The 25,579-nt window shown below is 35.0% G+C and overlaps 1 protein-coding gene and 1 long non-coding RNA gene across 3 annotated transcripts in view; both read right to left on the bottom strand.

Moving 5' to 3' along the window:
* Positions 1-11,561, bottom strand: part of LOC7458023 (uncharacterized) — a 39,829-nt gene extending 28,268 nt beyond the window's left edge. The window contains exons 1-4 of one of the 2 annotated variants that reach the window (XM_024582398.2): positions 11,100-11,559; positions 8,796-9,167; positions 4,296-8,716; positions 3,630-4,092 (exon numbers count right to left, since the gene is read on the bottom strand). In XM_024582398.2, coding sequence (XP_024438166.1) covers positions 4,334-8,716; positions 8,796-9,167; positions 11,100-11,219 — 4,875 coding nt within the window. In that variant the 5' untranslated portion in view covers positions 11,220-11,559 and the 3' untranslated portion in view covers positions 3,630-4,092; positions 4,296-4,333. Of the gene's footprint in view, positions 1-3,629; positions 4,093-4,295; positions 8,717-8,795; positions 9,168-11,099 lie in introns of those variants that run through there. The other variant, XM_052445862.1, reaches the window with a different exon arrangement.
* Positions 11,562-13,477: 1,916 nt separating this feature from the next.
* Positions 13,478-15,507, bottom strand: LOC127904062 (uncharacterized). Its single transcript, XR_008056867.1, has 3 exons — positions 15,222-15,507; positions 15,046-15,119; positions 13,478-13,748 (listed from the first exon to the last, which is right to left on the bottom strand). It is a non-coding gene; the product is annotated as an uncharacterized LOC127904062 (long non-coding RNA).
* Between the last annotated feature and the right edge of the window lie 10,072 nt (positions 15,508-25,579).

Below are 25,579 nucleotides of genomic sequence, written 5' to 3'. Positions count from 1 at the left end.
ATATTTCAACAATTTAAAGATATTTTTCATTTGTTTGATTTTTATTTGTTTTGGTGATTTTGAGGTATTTTAGAGTTACTAGATGGTTTGAGAAGGGTTTATGGTGGGTGAGATTTGTTTTTAGATGAAAATAATTAATAAATCTAATGGAATTTAAGTTTTTATGAGTTAACTTGAGCTGTTTTTTTTTTAAGGTTTTTTTTTTTAACCTACCTAGTTGACAAGATCATAATCAGAGCAACTCTCGCACTATTTAATTTAAAACATAAGTTAAACAAAAAATTAGGTAAATTTTTTTTAAATTTGATATGTTGTACCAAATTTAATAACAATGTTAAAATATTACATATGGACTAGATATCATTCTTCTATGTTAAAAATAAACAAATTGGTCAAAGCCTCAGTATAATGTGAGAAATAACCTAGTATTAAAAAAAATACTAAAAGAGGAGCTTTTACTGTACCCTTCCTCACAAAGCACTATTCATTAGAATAATGCTTTTTTTTTTCTTCTTTGATTTTTCTTCTTTGATTTTTTTTAGTTTCATCATTTAGTATTAGATTTGTTTTTTTATTGGATTATCTCACTCTCATGACATGAATCAAGAGTTTGATGGGTTAAACCAATTGACTTGAGTTTTTTTAATTTTTTTTCAATTTTATCCTTTAATATTTGGTTGATTAACAAAAAAAACTAAACAATAAGATGTTTTTACCTCCTCACATGACATTATTCACTAGAATAATGTTTTTTTTTTCCTTCCTTGTTTTTTTTTTAATTTTAATTTCGTCTTTCAACATTAGGTTTACTGAGAATTGAATTTTATAATTTATTTAATTTACCTTTTATAAGGTTATTTTAGACTCATGATCCAAACTGCAAGTTTAACATGTTAACTTTATTGACTCAAGGTTTTTCTCCTTTTTCTAGTTGGATTTTTTTTCAATTTAATCCTTTAACATTGAGTTGATTGGAAACTAGGCTTCGTGATTTGTTTCGATATGCTTTCTATGAGGTTATCCATATCTCATAACATGAGTCTCGAGTTTGGCGGGTTAACCATGGTTGAGTTGAGATGTTTTTTATATCTTTTTTTATCCATTTTTTTTCATTTTATCTTTAACACTGAGTTGATTGAGAATTAAGCTTCAAAATTTGTTTCAATTTGACTTCTAATGGATTATCATGGTGTCATGATTCGAAGCACGGGTTTGACAGGTTTACCCGAGTTAAATCGGGTTTTTTTATTATTTTATTTTCAGTTTCATCATTCAACATCAGGTTTAATAGAAATTGAGCTTCTTAATTTATTTTAATTTAATTTCTATGGATTTATCATAATCTCATGACTTGGTATGCGAATTTACAAGTTAACCTAAATTGACTCGAATCGATCCAATATATTATCGTCTTAATATTTATTTAAAAAGATTTATTTGATTTAAACGATGTTTTTACTAGTTATTCAGGTTATCTTTGGACCTGTCAAGATAATTGAGTCACATTAAATCAACTCTCATACGGTTTAAATTTTTTTCTACTAGAAAAAACATGAGCAATGCTCAAATAATTTTTTTATATTAAAAAAATTAATCATCACATTGTAACATGAGTCAATAATATATATATATATATGAAACAAATTCAGGCAGCAACTCCAAATTGATTTGACTCGATCTGAACAAGAGTGGGTTGGGTTTTATTTATTTTTAGAGATCTTGATCCCACATCAAACCGCCGGAATCCATTAAGAATATTTCTAAGCCGGACTGACATGACCTTGTCACCTAAAAAACACCGACCACTTCTGTTCTGGGAAACATCCTTGCATGCGGATAATGAGGGAGACTCAGAGGAGTAGGATCTTTTTACACACACTCTATTTCTCCTTTCAGCTTCTGCCAATGCATAAGCCAATCGAGCGAGCGACATCCAGGCCCCCTCTCCTCCCCTTGTCAGTAACATTTTAAATGCTCGCAGATGAAGTTTACGAGTGAAAAGGACAAAGATGAACAGAGAGAATGAGACGTCCCATGTCAGTTTTTAACACCTCATTCTCTCTTTGGACCACCATTAAAAAGGGGCATAAGAAGCTGGTGAAGAATCAACAGACTTTATTCGCTTGTACGAGATAGGTATGGATTCACTATGACGTGCTAAACACGACGCTGAAACCTTATCCGCCCAGACCTGCCATGGGAGAATAAGCTGTTCGAATCTACAGAGTTTTAACTCAAAAATATCACTGCAACAATTACAATTAGTTTCTTTTCAGCCATTAAAGTACCAAAGCGCAATAACCTCTACCTTTCGTTGCCTCGGATTATCTCTTCTTTCTTTTTTTCAAAAGGTTGAATGAGTTGTTCAAGAGTACATGACAGGACAAAATAAATAAAGACAAGGACTCCAATAAGGATTGAACGCATACTAAATAGAGCAGGACTCCATGTTGGAAATGCATTCTAGAATTGTGATGCATGCAAGGATGTTTCCCAGAACAGGGGAGGGGGGGGGGGGGGGGGGGGGGAAGCAGCTCATGTTCCAAATGCTTATCTCAAGTCACCAGTCATTACTATAACTAGGTTACATATTTTCTTTCATCCTATATGCCAATCACAAGAAGAGCACGATATTGGATCTTCTAATGGGAATGAGGTTTTCAAGTACTAAAAAATAAGGAAAAAGAAGAATGAAAAAGGAATTCCGATATGACCAGGAACAACCTGCAAAACCAAAACCAAGAATAAACCATATTCTCCTCAACATGACACCGAATACAGCATAAATGTGAAATAAAGAAACATTACAAGCCAATAGGAACTGAAACGTGCTGTGAATCTAACAAAATTGACAGGAAAACCACCAAAATGAGATGCCTCAAATTGGTCAAAGATTAAAGGCCATACTGGATCTCTTGGGATCTTGAGAATGATTCTGACAGGCAGTGAGGACTACAATATCGACCAAACAAACAACACCAAGCCAATTCCCTTCACTCAAATCAAAAACGACTTCAAGACCACCATAAACAAAAACCTGCAATCCTCGGCATATTTCTCAGTGAAATATGAGATAAAAGATTATGAAACACCAATATCCATAATATAGAAACACGGTTCGCCATTCTAAGTCTTTAAAAACTTGAAGTACGATGCAAACATCTACCTCAGTCATCATGTGAATAGTGCCACATGATGTGCAGCACAAATCTCAAAACCCAAAAACCAAAAAGGAAAAATATCATGATAATTTCCATAACAGATCCACAAGCTAAACACCATATGAAAGCATACAAAATCAATATCCAAATGCCATTCATTACCGTACAGAATATTGACAAATTTGAAATGAATGAATAGCAATTATCAAAAGGAGCCAATTCTCATAATCAAAACACAATGTACATGGCATAAGGAAATGCTGATATTGAAAGATGATAGATAATACAAATGGTAAGCATAGGACCCCAAGTGGGGAAGTGTCAGAAATACAAACCTAGATAATAATATACCCTTGCGCAAAAATCTCCATCAGGTTATTAAAATGAAATAAATTGACAATGAAATACAACATTCAATCAGAGCAACTAAAACCATGTACCAAAACTTGAGAAGCTTGAGTACCAAAATTTACTAACCATTCTGCTTCTTTATATACGAGTGAAAGAAATTAAGACATGATAACAGCAAAACAAATAGAAAAGGCCTCTGATTGAAGCAGTTCATTAATCCAACCTCCATTCATTCTCAGAATGGTTGGAAAAGGTTGATTTTGTGTCCAACAGTATAAATTGTTGATGCACCAAACAACATTAGGGGCACCATTTTTGATTGTATGGGCAACAAGACAGTCACAAAGTGTCTGCTTTCCATCAGTTAAAATATCTACATGGGGAAAAGTGAACTGCAGCCACCCAGTACAAATTCAAGAAATGACTGCTTGAAGACCCCGGATGGATTCCTAAGTTGCAATTGGTACAGCGAAAGGGTGGGGGTCGGAGACTGAACAACATCAAATAAATCACTTACCACCCATTCTTGAGAGCACAAGTTGATGTCTCTTGGAATTAGCTAGCACCCCATCCAAAAGATCTGAAATCAAAAAACATTTTAGAATGTATTTAAAGACCTCTGCTTAAGCAAAGCATTTAGTATATCTCTTGCTGTAAAGAATGTAATTGTAGTTTTTTTCCCAAAAAAAAAGGTAAACAGCAAAAGGACATGTAGACTCGTAAGCCTCAAGGTGGACAAAATGAGAGAAGCATACAGATATTGAAAACATGATAGAAACTTACAGGTGGATCAGGATTATTCATCATTACTGCCATGAGGATTACTTATAACCTTCCCAACCACCCTCCGGCTCTTTTCTCTTCAAGAGACTTCCAGTAGCCAAATGATACATCCTTGATTGCTCCTCAGTAAGGGCCTGTGAACTGGCAACAGAAAGTTGCCTTGATACAAGAGAAGATGTCTCATCTCTCCCTTCTGCATCTGGGCCTAGAGGCCCTGCATTGAGGTCTAGACCCTGCCTTCCCCATTTCCTACTGCTCTCAGCTCCACCATTACTGTTACCATCTGGGAAGTTAACAACATAGGAAGGTCTTGGATAATGCGAATGGATCGCGGTTGCAGGTCCTATTACTTGAGAGGGTGTTGCAGGAAAGCAAAGCCTCCCTCCAGAAGATGAATCCATGTATGCTGTTGAACCACCTGAAAATGTGGCTGGGGATAAAGGAAAATTTGTTCCAAAAGGAAAGACAGGATACTGAAAAGGCATAGATGGAAGCGACATTGCTGGGGAAGATGACAACACTGGCCCTCTATAGATATCAGAACTAAATGAGCTGCTGCCAGTAGGCGGAGCCAACATCCTCTGAGGCCCACCAGGTGCAACTATTGAAAAGGGCGGCTCTCCTCTATCAGGTAAGATTGACTGAATTGTGACAGCTGGATAAGGATTCCCTTGAGGAAACCAAGAGGGGAAGTTTCCCGTTTCTGTACTGTTTATCCGAATACCAGAAACAGATGGTTGGGATGGCACACTGCTCCTGGTGAGCTGGCTAAATGGTGATGGTTCAGCACTCATCTCTTCAGCTAGAGGCCCATCATTTAAATCAAAGTCTCTGCAAGCATTCACATCTCCATTAAGAACACCAGATGATGGTTTGACATGATGAAGTTGAGCTTCCAGCCTACAGTCCATGCTTGTTAAGTGATTACCCATATCATTAGGCTCATCCACTCTATTCAAATCAAGGTCAAGTCCCCCAGAGCTACGAACTGATGCTGAAGCCATCGGTGCATCCTGCACTCGATCATGATTATTCACAAGATCAGCTACAGAAACAGCACCCCGAGAAGAACTTCGAGAAGCCAAATCCTCAAGAACTCTTTCATCAGCCACATTTAAGTCAATATCCAAAGGCGGGCGACTGGGCTTGGAAGTAGTTGCATCAGTGAGAAAAATACTAGCTGTACCTAATGAAATCTCCAAAGCTTTTCTAGGTTCAGCTGGCCGAAATGCACTTGTGGCTGCTGATCCCTTCCAACCAAGCTCCCCTCTATTCTTTAGTAAATCCTCTGGTGGAACAAAGGGCCCCTTTGCGGCAGAAGCCACAGTAATTGAAGCAGGAAGACCATTGGACACAGAAGAAACTGCCAAAGGCAAGGGGTTAATTAGTTGAACAGGAGCAGAGCATCCAGGTGCCCTCAAGTTATTCAGCTCCTCATATTTCCCATCATCAGCATTGAAGCCTTCATTCAGATCAAATACAACTTTTGTTTCCTGATCCAACCCCCCAGTAGCAGTTAAAGAAGAAGCATCAGCAGATGTACATTCCTCTGTTTCATCACCTTCAGTGCCAGTCAACTTGGATCCCCTTGATCTCGCTTCTTGTTCTGGTTTTTGACCGATTGCAGGCGAGGACTCGTGAAGCGCTGAACCATCACCATGTTTCTCATTAACCTGCTTATCTTCTTGTCTGTCATCCACGCACTCACCTTTGTTATTGGTAGCATCTGGGCCTGTATTACTTTCATGTTCACTATTTCTTTTTTCAGTAGCTTCACCAGCTCTTTCAGCCTTAACCTCATCCATGTTTTCAGAGACCATATCCTTGCTGGATCCATAAGGCTGGAGCACTTCCCCATCAGATCCTTCTGTCAACTCAGGATGCATTTTGGTAGGTGGTTTCTCCTCATCGTTTTCATTCATATTTTTATTGTTCTCACCATTAAGCTTGATGGATGGGTATGATGAAGATATGTTATTGACTTCAGTCCCAACTTCCATTCTGGTAATATTGACCTTATCTTCTGTTGTGATAGAGCGGTGCAACTTTTCTTTAGCTGCAGATACACCATCTGCATTCGATCTGCCAACCCCCTTATCCTCCTGTGGTTCTTTCCCTCCATCAAATGATGCTTTCTCTACAGTGCTTGGAGAGGGCACAGCCACTGAAACGGATACTAACACTTCCTCTGATTTCAAATTGCTTTCTGGACATTCAGAAGTTTGCTGCACATCCATATTAGAAGAATTGAATTGTCCATTGAGCTGCCCTTTGAGTTTTTCTTGTGAAATCAAAATGGTTTTACCATCGAAGTTCTTAGCAGCTAGTGAAGTACCAAGAACAATTGCCCGCTTCTCATGTTCATCATTAACAACATCAACAAACTGCCCTCTGTCTTGAGCAGGGTCCTCACCTGGTGACGACTTTGGTCTCGCATCACTGCCAGCACAAGAGCTCTCAACAACAGGGGTATTTCTCCGTGGAGAATCAGTTGGCGAAACCGTATCAGACTTGGACATCTCCCCAGCAGCTACACTAGCAAGCAGGTTCATGCCAATATCATCGCCAACAGACATCGATGCATTAGCTTCAGAGTATTTTGCACAGCTTTCAATCAAAGCATTCATGGAGCTGAAAGATGCATCATGCAATTTCACCATTTTTTCTTCATTTGCAGATGATGAGGAAGTAGCTTTTGAGGCTTCAGCTAATTTTCTAGAATCATCACCAGTCCGACAGTGCTCTTCATCAGGAACAGTAGTAGGGGACCCATCTCCCTCATCAGAACCAGTCAACACCTCTTTGAAATCATTGCTTTGCCACGATTCAGTATTAACATCAGAAGTAATATTAGCTCGATAAGCATCATTCTTCTCCTTCAGGTTACGATCAAAATGGTCATGCTTCTCTGAAAGCACGGGAGAAGAAGCTCTGCTATTCATGACAGAAGGGTCTTCCAGTGACCCTCCACTGGCACTCTGTGCAGGACTGCGACCTCTGTTGGGGATCTTAACAATAAATTTATGACCATTCCCCTCAGCAACGGGAACATCCAGTGCCTTCTCACATGTCAAACTGGACTGTGACAATTTCTCTGAACCTAAATTTTTGTGCAAAGAAGAATTCCTGCTTGACCCAGTTTCCTTTTGGACACCGGACATAGCCTGTCCTGGAAAGCCATTGCCTGATTTACGATGCCGCAGAGAAACACCAACCATCTTACTCACCATCATTGAACCTGCAGTTGAGCTCCTTGCATCCTCCTTTCCAGAAACCCCCCCGTTTTTGGCATGGTCACTAGAACAGGATTGACTATTGTTGTGGGACTGGCTAGAACTGCTGCTTTTCTCATCCCTTGCTACCACTACAGATGGATCGGAGGCACCACTGGCACCAGTGTTTCGGGGATGTGCTTCTTTTGAATTATTACCCGCTGATCCAGGTGATGCTGTCGATCTTATAGGTCCTGGGGATGTTGATGCAGACCTGGCAACAGTTTCCCCCTGTACAACCTTGACTGAACCAGTTTTCGAAGCAGAGAGTTGCACAACTGTGCTCTTCATTGCAACCTCAGAGGATACACCAAATTGCCTGTTCCCACCATGTGAAATTTCAGGAAGACGTGATCTGGCAGTCCAGGAGACACCTTGGTTAGAGCCAGACTTTGTGTTGGCATCCATTTCAGCCTCAACACGTTTCTTCCATGTGTCAACCAAGCTCCTTGCTTTCTTCTGTATTTCCAAGTTCTTATGTGTGCGCAGATTATTCACAGATTTGCCAATATTACACATTTGCAGAGCATGGAGATTTACAGGGAGCTTATCAAGTGCCCAAAGCAAAACTAACAGAAATTCCTCAGCAGATTTATCGCCATCCTTGGGGCTACTGCCATCACCATTCTTCCCTTTATGGACCTCCTGCAGCCATTCGTCAAACACAGGCAAGCCCCTAAGCTGCACAAACCGGTTTAGGCAATCAAACTTATCTGTGGCTGCAACCACACCAGCAAGAATTGACCGGCCAACCAAGTCTATTTTTTTATCATTTCTCTCAGGCATCATTAGATGCACCAATTTCTCAACACCTTCAGAATCCACTAGTCCCCCTCTGTCTGTAAATTTAGAAATCTCAGATTTCCACATGCTTTCTGGTCTACTGTGACCAGAATCACCATCATCCATTTTTGTAAAACGCTCTCGTTTCACAGGCTCAGAGCCCTGATCTATTCTCTCTCTTTTCTTTCCTTTGCCTTGAGAAGGAAAGGATGAAACACTATTCTGCACACTATCTGAACCAGGTTTTAACTGGGATGTCGATGTTGGGCCATTCACTGGCTTTGGAGAGCGTCCACCAGGCTGCACTGTTGCATGCATTTCTAAACGTGTTTTATTCAATAGGTGATCTACTTCTTCTTGACGTTCCTGTGAAAAAAAAAGGAATTAACAATCAAACAGCATTAACAATTCAAAGCAAAGTTCAAGAAGTGCATCTATAACTCACATTAATATAATCCTGATCAGTTAGCCACCATAAACACTTGTTTGTGATGTCATAAACTCGCCGGCACACAAATGAGCAAATTCCTGATGGAAGTTCAACACCTTTGGGAAGGAAGGCAACTTTACACGGATGGAGTAGTGATGCAGCAGGAATTTCATCCTTATGAAAGGAATAGAATATTTCGTTTGGCGCAGCTTCCAATAGGATGGCTTTGCCAAGTTTTACTTCAGAACGTCGATAGAGCCAATTCACACCTAACTTTAACTTGTTCTCTTTACTGGTAGTCAGCCAACGAATTATTCCAATGAACGGTGGAGAGTCCTGGGGTGGTTTGAACAAAGCACAGTCTCCAACACTGATCTTGCGTCCATCCTGATACGAGGACATACAAAGAGGGAGTTTTGTGAACAATTAGACAGTCTATATTGTAAAAAAGAAGTAATCAAAATTGCATCAACATTTCAATAAGAAAAAAAAAACATCCCACAAATACAGAGATGCCAAACAAGTTTTGAAACAGACCTTCTGCAAAACAATAGAAAAGAATATCATGACTTCGGTAATGCTTAGCATGCCTATCTTATTATTCTACCATCATGATCATCAATATTTAGAATTTTGTGGATTCAAGCCTAAATTAACAAACCATTCTCTCTCATTTTCAATAATTAAGCATAAGAAAATGAATCAATAAGGCTAACTAAATCATCGTTCAGAGAAAATTCTTATACAAAAGCCTGAAAGAAACTATCAAGGTTGATAAACATTTAATTGAACACTAGTTTCAGCTTGTATCGATTTATGAATGAATGAAGAAAAATGAGGAAAAACTGAAATTTTGTTCCAAGTAATGGTGGGCAGTTAAAATGAGCAAAAGTGTTTGTCTATCAACTTCAAGTAAAGATATATGGAAATTATTGCATGACATCACAATTTTGGGAAAAACTAATTATTTGTCCAGATATATTCCAAACAACCTTACACATCTCTAGCCCAACCAGATTTCATATACTATGATATTTGCTTCCAAGAAAGATGCTTCTACAAGAGCCACACAACCCATTCCTAAACTATTTAGTTAATAAACTGGCCCCAAGGAAGCAATAGCATGATAGCATCCTGTGATTAAAAACTTAACTATTAATAGACACACAAGTAAAGACCCCATATCAAGAACTCCAAGCCAAATCTTTCGTGATCAAACTTTTCTTTCAAGTACACACATAAACTTAATGCCAAACCAAACCTTTAGCTAACCCATAATAAAAATTGCATAGCACCTGCATACACTATGAACTCATGTGACTAACTACATATCCATATTTAATTAAGCTATCATACATGAATTGAGGTAAAACTCGTTTCAGACATTGGTACATCTTTTCACAGTACATAAGAGCAGTGAGACCGAAATTAGAGCACAAAACGAGGGCATGCTCTCCTCTAATGGACATATTGGGGTATGCTTAAGCAATTTAATCAGTGAAAACATGAAATGTAAAAAATATTTGACCCTTCAACCCCCAAAAAATCTACAAATGCTGTCTATAAATTGATCTATCTTGGCCATATCATGAACTCATTAAAGAAATGTAACACCAATCCATGCTTATAGGAGCTATTCACTCTTTACACTCAGTACCAATACCATTTTGAAGATTAAGCTAAATAGCTCAACAAATGCCAGCACACGCATCACCTTTTTCACTATAAACCAAATAAAAACTTGACCCTTTTTATAATTCATAAATCCAGGTAAAAAATTTGCCACCAACCCAATTTTGCCCAGAGTTGAAGAGAAGTCCTAAAAACACATAACAACAGAAAAATCCAAATCCTTCAATTTTGACAAGACCAATTTGTGCCCATACTTTCCAAAAACCCAACAATAACTCATCACCTCCCAAAATGCCACACAATCAGTGCCTAAGAATTGTAGCATCAGCACCAACAAACCCAATAAAAACCAGATGCATATCTCGCCAGAGCACAGTCATAAAAATCCCAATTCCAACACCAATAAAAAAACATCATCGAAGGAATCGAAATCAAGCCCCTCTCTCAAAAGCTCCTATATCAAACACACAACTTTCCTAATCCAGTCGCTTATCCTAAATATCTATCAATTCAATCTAGATAACACATAATTACAACAAAATTTGATAAAACACCCCTCTCAATAACATAAATATACAAAAAGCCAATAAACCCTCTTATCCTGACCCACTAAACAAATCAAAACCCAAAATATTTACAAAAAAAAACAAGACCCCGAAAATTAAAACATAAAAAAGAAAGAATTACCTTGAAAAAAGAATCAGAAACAACATCGTCACCAGCTACAACCGAATTACCACGCGAGGGACCTGTCCACATGTGCCGATGATCCGTTTTCCTCTCCTCACCTTCCCTTCCATGCAGCATAGCCTTGCATTTTCCCCTTCGAGTACCATCAATCTACCACTCTCCTTTCAAAAACACCCCAAAACTCAGACTTATTTCTTCACTCAATCATCCGATTCTGTATAGATCCGATAAGCCAAACCCTAGCTTCTTCGATTCACCATTTGCCAATCGAAACCCTAATTCTTTTCCACGATCGAAAATAACAGCGATTACTTCTATTAATCGATCCAATTATATCTCCGGATCCGTTAAATTAAGAGAGAAACTCGAGATTCCGTTTCGATGTAGAGAGAGAGAAAAATCGAGGATGTAGAGAGAGAAAATCGAGGAGAAAAATACCCAAAAATAAAAATAAAGAGAGAAAGACGGCCAAAGGACTAGGTACTTGGTAGAGCAGGGACGGGCAGATTGGGCAGGGTTACGGGCAGATTAATAATGTGATAATGTTACCTAACCGTGAGAGAACTTGAAGTTTAGATGGAGTGCCAGCGGTCTTATTTATTATTATTATTGTTAATTAAAATAAAATAAAAACTGACTGTTATTGTTGACTGGATTTAAAGGATGTGATGGTGTTTGTTTGTAACTTTATTTTTTTAATTTTTTTAATCACTAAATCTGCTTGTACGGTCAGAGATTTGTATGGCATGGCAGGCTAATTACTAATTTAATATTTAATATTTGGGGTTTAGGTGGGGCATGATAGGGTTACACGGAGGGTATGTAGGTGGTATGGACAACTGGATGAAGGGTAAAAGTGGAAGTTTGAATGGTAGGGAGGTGAGAGTCACATGTGGGCGTACGATGGAGCAGTTAAGGTTGTCTTGAGCTGTTCCAACACAAAATGGTAAGGAGGAAAAGGATGACGTAAATGTTCTGTTTCTGTCAAGAAAATGATTTTTCAGGTTTCCTTGCTTGCTTTTATAGTAAAGGCTGAACCGTTTTCCTTCCTCTTTTTCTTTTGTCAGTGAGTACAAGTCCAGACTGTTGGATTTTATAGTTTTTTGGAGTGCATTGGACTGTTCCCAATCTTTTTCTCCTTTTATTTTATTGGGTAATTATATAAAAAAAAAAAACTTTAAAAAACTAATAGCGTTTTCAATTATTCTGTTTCAAGAAGTTAAATTTTAAATACTGAACTTTTTATATATACCCAGTCACTTATTCTAAAAAAATAAAAAAAAAATCTGACTATTTACAGAATTGTTATTGTTTTTTATTTAATGAGCATTTATAATATTAATACTAGATACATAGCTCGTTCGCAACGGCCATCTTTAAAAACCTTTGACAAAGTTTCGCTAAGACTAAGAAAATCGATGGATGCAAATGAACAAAATAACAAATGATGTGTCTAGTAAAACGTACACACAACTGTGTATGCCTGGTTTCAAATTGGTAAATAAAATATACAGAATATCGCAAGTCACTTCGTCACCACTTAAAACTCTTGCAGATCCTCCACCCTTCTTCATCTATGGACCATGAAAACCAAAGAGCTCACATGCATTTCTAACTTTACCTATCTAATTAGGTAGAATTAATATTTAAAGGGCTATGACAAAATAAGAGTATTTGATGTAATCTAGATTCACAAAAACTTAATATGGATAGGTAAATAACTATCCAATGCTAAACAAGGCATTTATCCAATGCCCGAGTCCATTACATTTTAAAATCGGATTCAATGCTTCTATTTCATGATTATTAACTAACATTCAACTCCAAAATCAATTAAATAGAAAGCATAAACCAACTATTATCACACAAAATAGAAAATGGGACATTACCAAAATCATCTTGGTAGATATTCATCAAACAGAATAATTGTCATGGATTTGCAAAGCAATTCATGAAGCAGAAGTCACGTTAGAAAAAGGCCTATCAAAACAAACATGAAAGACACACAAATCCTAAAAACACAAAAAGCAATAAAAAAACCATGTAATGAGAGGGATCCAATATTAGATGAGAAAGGAACCTTTCTAGAGTTCAGGCTGCTTCTCTCTTAGAATCTAGAACATGTCACGTTTGTGTTTTTCAACATTAGTATAAAATTCATTGACTATTGTGGACTCGTATTTAGGCAACCTAGAATATAGCATGTTGTTAATGCAACCTTGATAGCTCAATAATGGCTACAATCAACATTTTCTTTATAGCATTTTTTTCCAGTGCATGAACGTTAAGAATACTATATGCACTATAACTTTTTGCTAACACCAATGACCTTTCATAGCATATTGGAAATGAAATAAACCACAAAATTAAGTAAATAAAGATAATTTAGTTTACTCGAAAACCATCATCCAATAAAGTAACATTTTTAAAACTGAAGCTTACATGGCCCCTTCCAAAAGGAAACAAAATACCGAGCAAGGTAAACACCATCAACAGGAAAACCAAGGTGCATAAAATGACCTTAATAAATACTCAACGTCGAGATAAATACACGAGCTGAATGAAACCACAATGGAATCATAGTGCAGATGTAAATGACAATCCTTGTTCAATGTAGCTGGTGCATAACCACTCCTAATCCTGAAACTGAAACATAACCATAACCGGAAGAACTCAACAATCAAGAACAAAATACAACACAACCCAATCATAAGCCATACATAAGCATTCATTAACTTAAAGCAAGAAAACTCCATGCCGAAAACATAAGCAATATTGAATACTAGATCGAGACTAAAAGAGCTTGACCAATCTCAATGAGGGAAGTAGTATAGAGAACAGAAACAAAAAAGAAATTGAAGGGGGTTACTAAGTGCTAAACCAACCTGACAAACTCCAAATGACATTGAAAAAATATAACAAAGGTATTCAAAATCAAATTACAGACAAAAGAACCCTCACTTCTAGCAACAAGCCAACCAGCCTTTAAAAGTTGTCAAACAAATAGAAAAACATGTTAATAAAGATGAACTTGTTATTGAAAAACAAAACAACTTGTAAATAGATGGATTACAATAAAAATGCTTATTTGATGTTAGTATTTTTTTTTTATTCCATTGCAATGCTAAGCCAGACCTAATATAGCATGGCTAAATTAATCTCTTTAACACTATCAAAATTAAAGCATCCATATTGGCATTGAAAAGTCCAAGCAAGTCTTATATCCCATCCCTTACCTTAACCCATATTTTTCAAATCTAAAAAAAATCTCACATCTTTCTTGGATTTAGATGTTTTCTACTAAAAAAACATGGCGCATATAACTTTTAAAGAGTCGTAGTCTAGAAGAAAAAAAAATGAAAAACTCGATTAGCTAAGCAATCTTGCAATAAGATATTCGAGTTCATAAAACTAAGCAAAGAGAATTGATGAGTAATGAAAGCATATTTTCTACGTGTAATTTGATTTTATTTTTATATGAATGAGTGCTTTGAACACTATCACAAAGTCGTCCCAATGAACACAAAAGGTGATTGATGGATTATTAAAAAAAAAAAACAATTGACAAAAAGGAAAAAATATGTAAAAAAAAAATAGAGAAGGCAAAAGTAAAGAACTAACAAACCAAAATAAAGAGCAAACCGAGCTGGAAAAGCAGGCCCTTTGAAATGGAAATTCCCAAAGATGTAAAAACGAATGCACTTAAAAGACTGGACAAACCTGCAGTAATGGCAACTAAAAGACAAAAAATAGAACACCAGCAAAGTAGGGGAAAAAAGCTGAACCCCTACCTAAAAAACAAAAAAAGAAAACACCAAAAACATGCAAGTAATTCAAAGGCCCAAGCAAACAACCCAAAACATCAATTTAAATGAGCATGCTCATGTTGATGCAGCATATATGTGCAACCAACAAATAAAAAGAAAAGAAATTAGGTCCCCACGTAGTAGAGATGCCAAAATGTAGCATCCAATTCCAAGACCAAAACCATCAGATCTAACAATCCAGCCAAGAAATCTGGAACCAAGAACAACATAAAAAAACAAAAGAGGATCACATAACTGTTTGCATAAATATGAAAAAAAAAAAGGTTAGATTACTTGTAGAGAAGAGACTGACAGGTAACCAATATAACGAAGCTCCCTCTCCAAATACAAAAATACAGAGTCCTGAGAGAACCAAAACTCGTAAGCACAAACACAAAGAGCTAAGGATAAACATATTGTCAAATAAACAGAAGCACAAATGGGGAAAAAATAAGCAGCAAAAGGAAGGCAAAAACTGAGAATCACATTCTAAGGAACCAATTACCACAATAAACGGCAAGAGAATATGAAACCACCTGGTTGAAAAAACAATAACAAAATAGAGAAGTTTGAAAATGTCAAATAAGAGCAAAACCCAGGAAAAAAAGCCTATATACCCTTTCACAAAAAGATATCGATCAAATTCCAAGATAAAAAAATAATAATAAAGCAACCTAATTTCTCAATGCACAAACATCCTATTCATGACAGGCAAATAATTGATGTGAAAAGCAATAAACTGGGAATTGAAAAGGGAATTGGATAAGAAACCAAACCATAAATGAAACATAACCTTACCTTGTAACATTCCAACACCAATAAGAAGAGGTAGCAAAGGTACAAAAATAAAAATCATCCCAAAGCAACCAAATGTCTAATCTCAACAAACCAGCACCCACTTCCCTGCAAGTGGGGACCAACAACTGGGCAAGAGAGAAGAGATAACAGAGGTCCCAAAGCAACCAAATGTCTAATCTCAACAAACCAAGCCTCACTCCCCTGCAAATGGAGACCAACAGTTAGGCATGAGAGAAGAGGCAGTAGAGGTACAAAAAATAAAAATTATACCAAAGTAACCAAATGTCTAATCTCAATAAACCAGCCCCTGCTCCCTTGGTGAATAGAGACGGCCTAGCCACATCGCAAATAGGGTGTGCATTTAATGCACAATGATGGCACACCCCACTAACCAAAAAAAGGAAATGGCTCACCACACACCCCTAATGGCCTACCACACACTCCTAAAATGTAGCCATGATCAACCAAGCTCAAGCTGGCTGATCCCAGCCCAGCCCCTCTAAAAAGCAATCAGTCACACCAGCCACATCTACTTACGGACAAAACCCCTCAATGCTCAGTGGCTGGCGCGTCCCAACGCGAATAACAAACAAAACCGAGTTGAAGCTTTGATCAGGCTGTAAGTGCAGAGAAGAAAGCCAGTGAGGGCACCAAATCAGGCGAGAAGAAAGGCGAGAATAAGGAGATCATCATGAAAAATACTGCTTGAATCCACAGTGGATTCACTCACATGTTACATTGTTTTCCTGAGCCCTTTTAGTTTTTTTTTTAATTATAACTTTGCCTAAAAATAATTTTAAAAAAACTAAAACTTAGTAGTTAGTATTTCATCCCATTTAGACTTCTTATCAAACACTTTATTTGTATAATCCAAAACGTTTTCTATTGATGAGTGCAAGGGGCAAACCACCACATTCTCTAGCTATGATTCTCGCAAGTTAAGGAATATTGGATGAACGAAAAGAGTTTGATCTCCTACTTATTAAGCAATTCATTTTCATAATTTTATCACTTTTTTTAGATCATAAATTTCTTCAGAATGAGTTGTGAAAACTACCTTGGAACCATTATTAAGTCAATGTATCATATTTTGAATTATAATTAGGAAACATTTTCCTAATCATCACCATAGTTTAGTTATTTTTATTTATTTTGCCCTTATTATTTTGAAAACCACTGTTTACATATCATAATTTACTAATAACATTTTATATCTTTACTCATATATGACAAAAAAAAAAGAGTAAACAAAGATTATTGATTTATTTACAACATTGCCATTGTATTTTAAATTTCCGACTAAAGCTCTTACAGTGTTAAAATTACAAATTTCTATACAATTAAGAATTACCCTTTTGTTATTTCTCGTGTTCAAGTTACAAAATCATCATAATTATAAGATTGCATTTTTATTTTGGGTTTTTATCAAACATGTGATAGATATATTTAACAGTCAACCTATGTTATCGAGCACCACTATCCAGACCACCACTATCCACCATATTCTTAAATCAAGTTAATAATGGCACAACAAAAACAAAGGAGATCAAGAGTACAAAAGAAAAAGGAAAGAGTGATAAACAAGATAATTGTGTCTCGTTTTCTTTTCTTGGACTTAGAGAGTGTTTGTTTATGAGGCGCACCACGCGACACAAACAAACACACCTTTAATTGCTTATCAAAAGAATTTGAAGTGCACCAGTACTTGAAGGATTATTGTTGTTCATCGAAGATGCTAATGTAGTGTTCAAAGAAATATAGCAAATGGTATTGTCATCCATTATATAACTTGGTAACCTGTTTATTTTCTTCCATTGCTTTTGTTTCAAATAGAACAAACACAATAATTTCTTTTTTGGCTGACAAATCATAATAAGCTTTGCATCTGCAAAGAAAATGGGATGAATCGCTACTAATAACCCTTTAATTTTATTCTTAACAAACCCTCACTTATTGATTTCATAACTCACATCAACATTTATCTCTTGAAAACATATACCACATAAATAATACCATTTACAGAACCATGAATAATGTTAATAGTTAAGCCATGCAAGTCACAATTCTGGTGGCATACCGATGAGTGTAACTTCTTCTTGTTTAAAAGGCAAATGGCATGCACATTGAGGAGACAGGGTGATAATACTATATAAAATATGATTTGTCTCACTAACTTGAAATAAAGATCCATCTCCAACTACACTTCATTCTTGTGTGTCTCTCTCCTCACCTTCCAACACCAAACAACTCCCACTTCCACTCCATTTTTTCCATTTAAAACATCCCCCTTTCCATAATTCTTTCCCGATTAAAACTGTCATTTTTTCATCGGTTTTTTTCAGCCAAATCAGCCTTAAACCACCATTCCTTTCACCCTTTTTTATAATATAATTAACATTAACTAGATCTAAACATGTATTCTATTCTAATCCATAATCAAGAAACAATACATGAAAAAAAAACAACAAAATTTGGTATTGGTAGTCGATCATTAAGTGCAAGATGATAATGGGTAGGACTGGTGTTTCAGTTTTTTCTAGATTTGTAGTGGAGACAAAATTACTTTTCAACACCATATAATGGATTGATGTTTGTAAGTATATGCTATGGGTTTTCAAACTTAGGTGTGTATTCTAACATATTTGTAGATAGAGAATGGAAGGATAATATTAGATTAGGTTTTGATTTGGGTTAAAAAAAATTATTTGTCAAGAAAAGAGAGAAATTATGTATAGAAAGAGAAATTATGTCAAAACAGAGAAATTCTATTTTTATGATATATTATATATGAGAGTAGTTTAGTCATTTCATGTAATTAAAATTTTATGTTGATCCAAGATGTAAATTGTAATTTTTAAAAGAATTGAGGCAAAGTAAAAAAAAATGAGTATACTATAAGATGGTCAGAGTAGTTTTTTTTCCTTATAATTACATACAATTACAAAAAAAAAATACTAAAGCATAATCCATTTTTACCATGGGTTTTGTATAATAACCCTGTTTTTTCAACGCTAAAATTGATGGTGATTTTTTTATATCCTTACATCCCCGATGCTTTTCACAATAGCATCTCGAGGTTAACAATAGGTTCCATTCATTATCATATTACAGACATATTTATAAGATTGTGTTTCTATTCTAGCCTTGTTATCATCACGAGTTTATACAAAATTGTTGAATGACAATACACAACTAGTACATTTAATGTTTTTTATAATAACATTTCGGGAATTGATAGATGGATTCCATTCATTAGTTTTGCACAATACGCATATAATAGTGAGAATCATCATCTTTATAAACTTGGTAGTTGCTATTGTAAGTAAACTCTATAAGAGGTTGGTGGTCTTTCTAATTTCTCTTAAACTCCAATATACATGCCTTTAACAAATCTTTTGGAGTCTAGATTGTTCTTTTAGATTGTCCATTAGTTTGAGGGTGGAAAATAGTGCTCAAATTCAATCTCGTTCCTAGAGCATGTTGAATACTTGACCATAAACGATAAGTGAACCTAAAGTCTCAATCCAAAACAATCAACATCGGTATCCCATGTAATCTCATTATCTCATCCATATACAACTTTGCTAATTTATCAACTAAATCTATCATCTTTATAGGCAAGAAAAGCACAAACTTAATTAAGCGGTCGACAATGACCTAAATGACATCATTGCCTCCTTTTACTTTAGGTAAGCCCAATACAAAGTCCATACTGATATCTTTCAACTTTCATTCAGGTATCAAAAGTGGTTGTAAAGGCCTCATCGGCTTCTGATGCTCCACTTTCACTTGTTGACACACACAACATTTGGCCACATATTCAACCATTTTTTTTCTTAATATTTGGCCACCAATAAAATTCTTTTAAGTCTCTGTACATCTTAGTACTTTTTAGAAGTATAGCAAACCTAGATTCATGAACCTCTTTCAATGCTTCATCTTTAAGGGTCTTATCATCAGGCAAATACATTTGTCTACCCATTACTACCATTTTATCCTCCAAGATATAGAAAGAAGTCGTAACCACTAATTGCATCTTACTTCTCACTTTATCCACCTTAATATCCTTTTTTAAGCTTCTAACACTTTATCTTGAAATATAGATCGTACCCTTAATTGAGCTAACAAGAATCCTTCAGGTGCCACCTTCAATTAAGCATATATCTTTTTCAACTCTACCAGCTCCCTCTTATCCCAGTCAACCAATTCATCTAGTATTGTTTTGTTTTAAGACTAAAAACATCATCAACAACAACATTTGCTTTTCTCATGTAATAATATATTATGCAATCATAATATTTAAAAAAACTCCACTTATCTTTTCTATCACGTATTTAGTTCTTTCTATGATATCAAATATCTCAAACTCTTATGATCTGTGAAAATCCACACCTAAGACCCGTACAAAATGTCTTCATACCCATAAGGCAAACACTACGACATTCAACTTTAAATCATGGATCAGGTAATTAATCTCATAAGGCTTCATCTGTCTTGATACGTAAGCAATTACCTTTCTATATTGCATCAAAACACAACCAAGTCCCTTTTTAGATGCATCACTAAACTACAAACCTTTTAGAGCCTGGAGGAAGTGTCAACACTAGGGAAGTGGTATGTCTTATTTTTAACTCCTAAAAATTCTTTTCGCACTCCCTTGACTTTTTTCATTTCACTTCATTCTAGGTTGATCAAGTCAAAGGAGTAGCTATCATAGAAAACCCCTTAATAAACCTCATATAATACCTTGTCAATCCAAAGAAACTATAAATTTTTTTTTCATATTTGTAAGTCTTTCCCACTTTAACATTACTTCTACTTTTCTTTAATCAACAAATACCCCCTTTCTTGATATGACATGCCTTAAAAAGACCATATTTTTTAGCCAATATTCATATTTATTTAACTTGGCATACAATTGATAGTCCTTCAACATATACAATACACACCTTAAATGTTGATCGATCTCCAAACATGAACTTGAATAAATTAAGATGTCATTAATAAACATCACTACAAGTTTACCCAAGTAAAGTTGGAAAACATGATTCATCAAATCCATGAGCACTACTAGAGCATTTATCAACCTAAATGGCATCATTAGGAACTCATAATATTCCTTAATGAAGTCTTTGAAATATATTAGTCCCTAATTCTTAATTAATAGTACCTTGATCTTAAGTCTATCTTCGAAAACATCATGACTCATTTTAATTGATTAAAGAGATCGTATATCCATGGAAATTGATATCTATTTTTCATTGTCACCCTATTCAATTATCTATAATCAATGCAGAGTCTAATAGTGTCATCATTCTTTCTCACAAATAATATTCGCTAACTCTACTAGTGTCATTGTGTAGGGTGACTAGACTACAGGAGATATGCCAAGTAGTTTATCAATAGAAATCTACACCTTTCTCTTTGAAGGCAGTCCCGGTAACACATTTAGAAATACATCTGAAAACTCTCTTATTATAGAAAAATTAGACAATTCAACATTATTCTTCTTCGAATATATTATATAAGCAAGGTATGTGGCACACCTTTTTCTTATCATCTTTCTAATTGTCATAGCCAACATTATACAATCTGGTATAACATTTATTTATCCTCTAAATATATAGCTCTCCTACCATATGGTCCTTAGAGATTCGGGGTTTTTGCAAAATAATTTATTTGAGCTCTATTCATACCCAACTAGTCTATACCTAATATCACATCAAAGTCATGTAACTCTAAGGGTATTAAATATACTTTCATCTCATACCCACCAATACTAATCTTTAACCCTTTGTATTTATGGTCAATATCTACAGTTTCTCCTAATCTATTTTTTTCCTTACTAGATTGTTTTCTTAGTTTTCATGTAATCTTTCTTGCTACAAATGGATATGTTGTATTGGATCAATCAAAGTATATATAGGGAAGGAATTTAATTGTAGCATACCTACCACCAAATTAGGAGCAATTATAACCTTCTTCTAGGTCATGTAGAACACTCTCACTTGTGTCTTGTCTTCATGAGCTCTCAAGCATCCCCTATTATCTTTGGCCCCTAATTGTGCCAGTCTGATATCTCTATCCATTATGATAAACTGCTACTGACTTTATGTTTGTTGTCCATGTCTCTATGTATAATTAGTAGCCCTTTTAGGGGACTTTATCTTAATATATCTTTTCTCTACATAATAACGACATCTCCGGTTTAGGTATAAATAATCTTTCTGGTTATGCTTTTTTATTTACAAACATGGCATTGATGTAATGATGTCGAGCAATACCCGGAATGTATCTACTTACATTAGGCATACTGAGGATAAGTGATGGTTTTTTATTCTGCAATCCCTCCAGCTGAACTATCCTCGAGTTGAACCTCTACCAGTACCCTAGAAGGACCCAACTTTCACTCTTCCCAATTAATTTCCCTTTTTTTTTCTTAAATTGACTGGATTGTCTTGTCTTTTTTTAAAAAAAAGAGTTATTCACTAGAAAAGTTAACATCCTTTCTCTTTCTAATTTTAGATTGACCTTGTTGGCCTTAAGTAATACATGCCTCTAAGGTTTGAGATGCATGTATTAACTCACTCGCGGTCTTAAACTATAATGTAATCAACCCCTATTCGAAGTCCTACATGAACCCATCAGTTGTTTAATAAGAATATGGTATGAGGAAAACAATGAGAGATCATGAAATCTCCTCTTATACTCAATCATTATCATATCATCTCATTTCAGGGACAAAAACTCTTAATCTGCAGCCTTACAGTGATAGCTGAAGTAAAACTTATTTTCAAACTCCGTCTTAAATTCATCTCAAGATAACTCTTTCGTAGCTCTCTTGAGTTATACAGTTTCCCACCAAATTGATGTCTTGTCTGAAAGTTGTTGGGTGGCACAATCCACTTGTAGCTCCTCTTGCACCATTATCTGAATCATAGTCTTCTCTCATGTCCTGATCCACCTTCCTACAATCTTTAGGTCATGTTCCTCCAATAAAGGCTCATAACTCATCTCCCTTATATTGTTCACTAGATGAACTAAAATAAATACATTATCTGTAAGTGTTAGGGCTATTAGGCTATTAGAAATGCTAGAGTTGTTACACTAGACATACCAATAACCACTACCCTCACTATCTGCTCTAAGAAAGTAGAATCAACATGAGGTGTGAGGGTTCCTACAGGTGCTATAGTTGGGTATCTCAATCCTTGTCCTTTTCTATTTGATGTTACTGGTTATGAAATCCTAACTTGCAAAGAGGCCGGATCATCCTTGATTCATCCTAACCCACCTTGTCCTGACTATATCGATACTATCGACATATACAATGTGGTATCAGTGGGGTCTTTCTCTTGCCTATCTACTATATCAACATTCTAATTCCTTCTCCATGCTGAAGATTGGTCGATCTTGGCTCCTTATCAGGTACATACCATCCTGAAATAGTTTAACATGAGTCATTATTCATTTCAAGTCTACTAAACCAAAGCTAAGGCCCTGATACTAATTGTAACGATCCCAACTTTTAAAACATAATTTAACTCATTCAGAGTCATGGATAAGTGTAAAACCAAGAAAAATTTTATGTGTGTGTGTGTGTGTCTAACACATCTAAAGAAATTATTGTTATTTAGCACTAAGAGCTTTAAGCAAAATAAATGATGGAAGAGTAAAACACCTAGCAATTTAAACAAATCAATTCATTTATTTCAAAAATCTCCTAGGCCGAACCTTCTATAAAGGAAAAATAGATTTTTCTTTCACCTTTTCATGTGATTTGACTCTTATCCATACTTTATTTATTTTAATTAAAACAATTGGATACAATTTCTATATTAATTAAATCAATCATTTCAATCCCTTTTTTAAATGGTAATGGGGGAATTATGCTTTTAAAGAGGAAGCATGAATTTTCCTTAAATTTTTAAAATGAATACATTACCCACTTATTTTCCATGTAAGTGAACACAATTACAAAAAATTTCATGAAAAGTTCATCAAACAAGTTTAAAGCTCTTGCCCATACCCTAGGCCAAAACTTTCTAATAACAAAGAGGTATTTCTTTTTCTTAGATTTTGGAATTAGTTCATTACTCATTCATTAAATCCTTTATTTAACATAATTTATCGTGAATCGTATGTCAATTGATCAAATAAATTTAAGTCCACCCTTATCTAGTGTAGCTGAATTCCTACCTATATAAGAACACTTTTTTTTTTCTTCCAATTTCTATATAAGTCATTCTTTATTCACGACTAAGAGCATCATTTAAACATAAAAACAATAATTCATATACATATCATATAAAATTCAAAACTTCCATAATGAAACTGAATGACTCACTTCTCAATTCATAACAAAATATTAATCAATCAAAGTAAAAGTATTTCTTACCTCCAAATAACACTAAAACAAGGGTGATTTAACAAAGATTCCTGTTTTTCTTGCTCACCTTCACTACTTTTTTCAAGCTCCAAAATCTTAGTTTTTGAAGTTTTTAATCCTTCCTAAAAGCTTGAAACCCCTCCTTAAATCCTTAAAAGTTTCTCTAGATACTTCATTCTTCCTCTTTTAATTGTTTTAGTGCAAGAAGAATAAAAAAGAATCAAAGAGTTGTTGCCTTCCTTTCTTCTCTATGTTTTGGCAGCTCTTGGCTTCCATGAAAGCTAAGAAAGCTATTTATAAGTCCCATATAATTTATATTTATAACATTGCCATTGTAATTTAATTCAAGAAATTTTTCATTTACTCGGGTAACCATTTTTAAAACTTACTTTACCTTAAAGTTTTAATCCATAAAACTTCATTTCTAATTATTTAATATGTGTGTGTGTGTGTGTGTTATTTTTATATTTTTTGTCTCATTTTATCATTGGATTAAATTTTCAATACTTTACTAACACCGTACTATTTTAACCGAGGGTTTACAAGTCATGTTCTTGGTAAAACAAATATAGTGAAATCACCGTTCCTATTCTTTCTTTAGATCCTACTGCTAAGAAGAATGCTTACTTTTTAAAATATCTCATACGTATAGACAGGAGCAAAGAAAGGGGTCAAATTTATTTCACAGGAGCAAGAGTAAGGTATATAATGTTATAACAACAGGTACAGTAAGCAAAATCATACAAAAAGAAAAGGGGAGGGTAAGAAATAACCATAACAAATGTGCTAGAGGGGCATCAAGTGATTGATAATGTACTATAGAACCATAACTTATTGTTTTAAAAGGCAAATCCATCAAACTCGATCAACTATTAACAAGTAATCCTAATATGGGTGGATTTGGTCAGGGAGACCCAAAAATAATTCTTCAAGACCTAACATGTCCAATATGCCTTCTGTTTTTATTGGCTCTATTATTGTAGCACAAATCTTTTTAGTTCTTAGAAAGAAATAGTTTGGAAAAGTTATTGTTTTCAACTTTGAGTTTGTTTTGTTTGTAACCTATTTAAGTTTAAAGATGATTGATGATAATGATTGTACAAGGAATGAGATAATTTTATTAAAAAAGAATGGAAAAGAATGATAAATAAATGAAAATAACTCTATTTACAAATGTCGCACTATAAAGTATAAACAAAAGGCTTATTTTCATCCAAGTACATATCTATATCAAATAAATTGAAGGACTTTTTAAGCGGGTTATGTAAAGTCTAATGTGGCGGCAATAATAACGAGGAGTGTTCTTCAAATACATAATTTGTCATAAACATGAATGAAGAACTAAATTTATGAATATATGATATAAAGCAACTATTTCAAGGCTAGCCAAAAAACTGTTAAATTATGCTTAAAAAAAAAGGAAAAGGAAACTTTATTTTTTTAACCAAACCTTAAAATGCCTTCAACATATAATTTTATCCTTA

The sequence above is a fragment of the Populus trichocarpa genome, chromosome 12 (genome assembly GCF_000002775.5).
Source record: "Populus trichocarpa isolate Nisqually-1 chromosome 12, P.trichocarpa_v4.1, whole genome shotgun sequence".
Classification (NCBI taxonomy): Eukaryota; Viridiplantae; Streptophyta; class Magnoliopsida; order Malpighiales; family Salicaceae; genus Populus; species Populus trichocarpa.
This window is presented reverse-complemented; position numbering and strand designations above follow the sequence as displayed.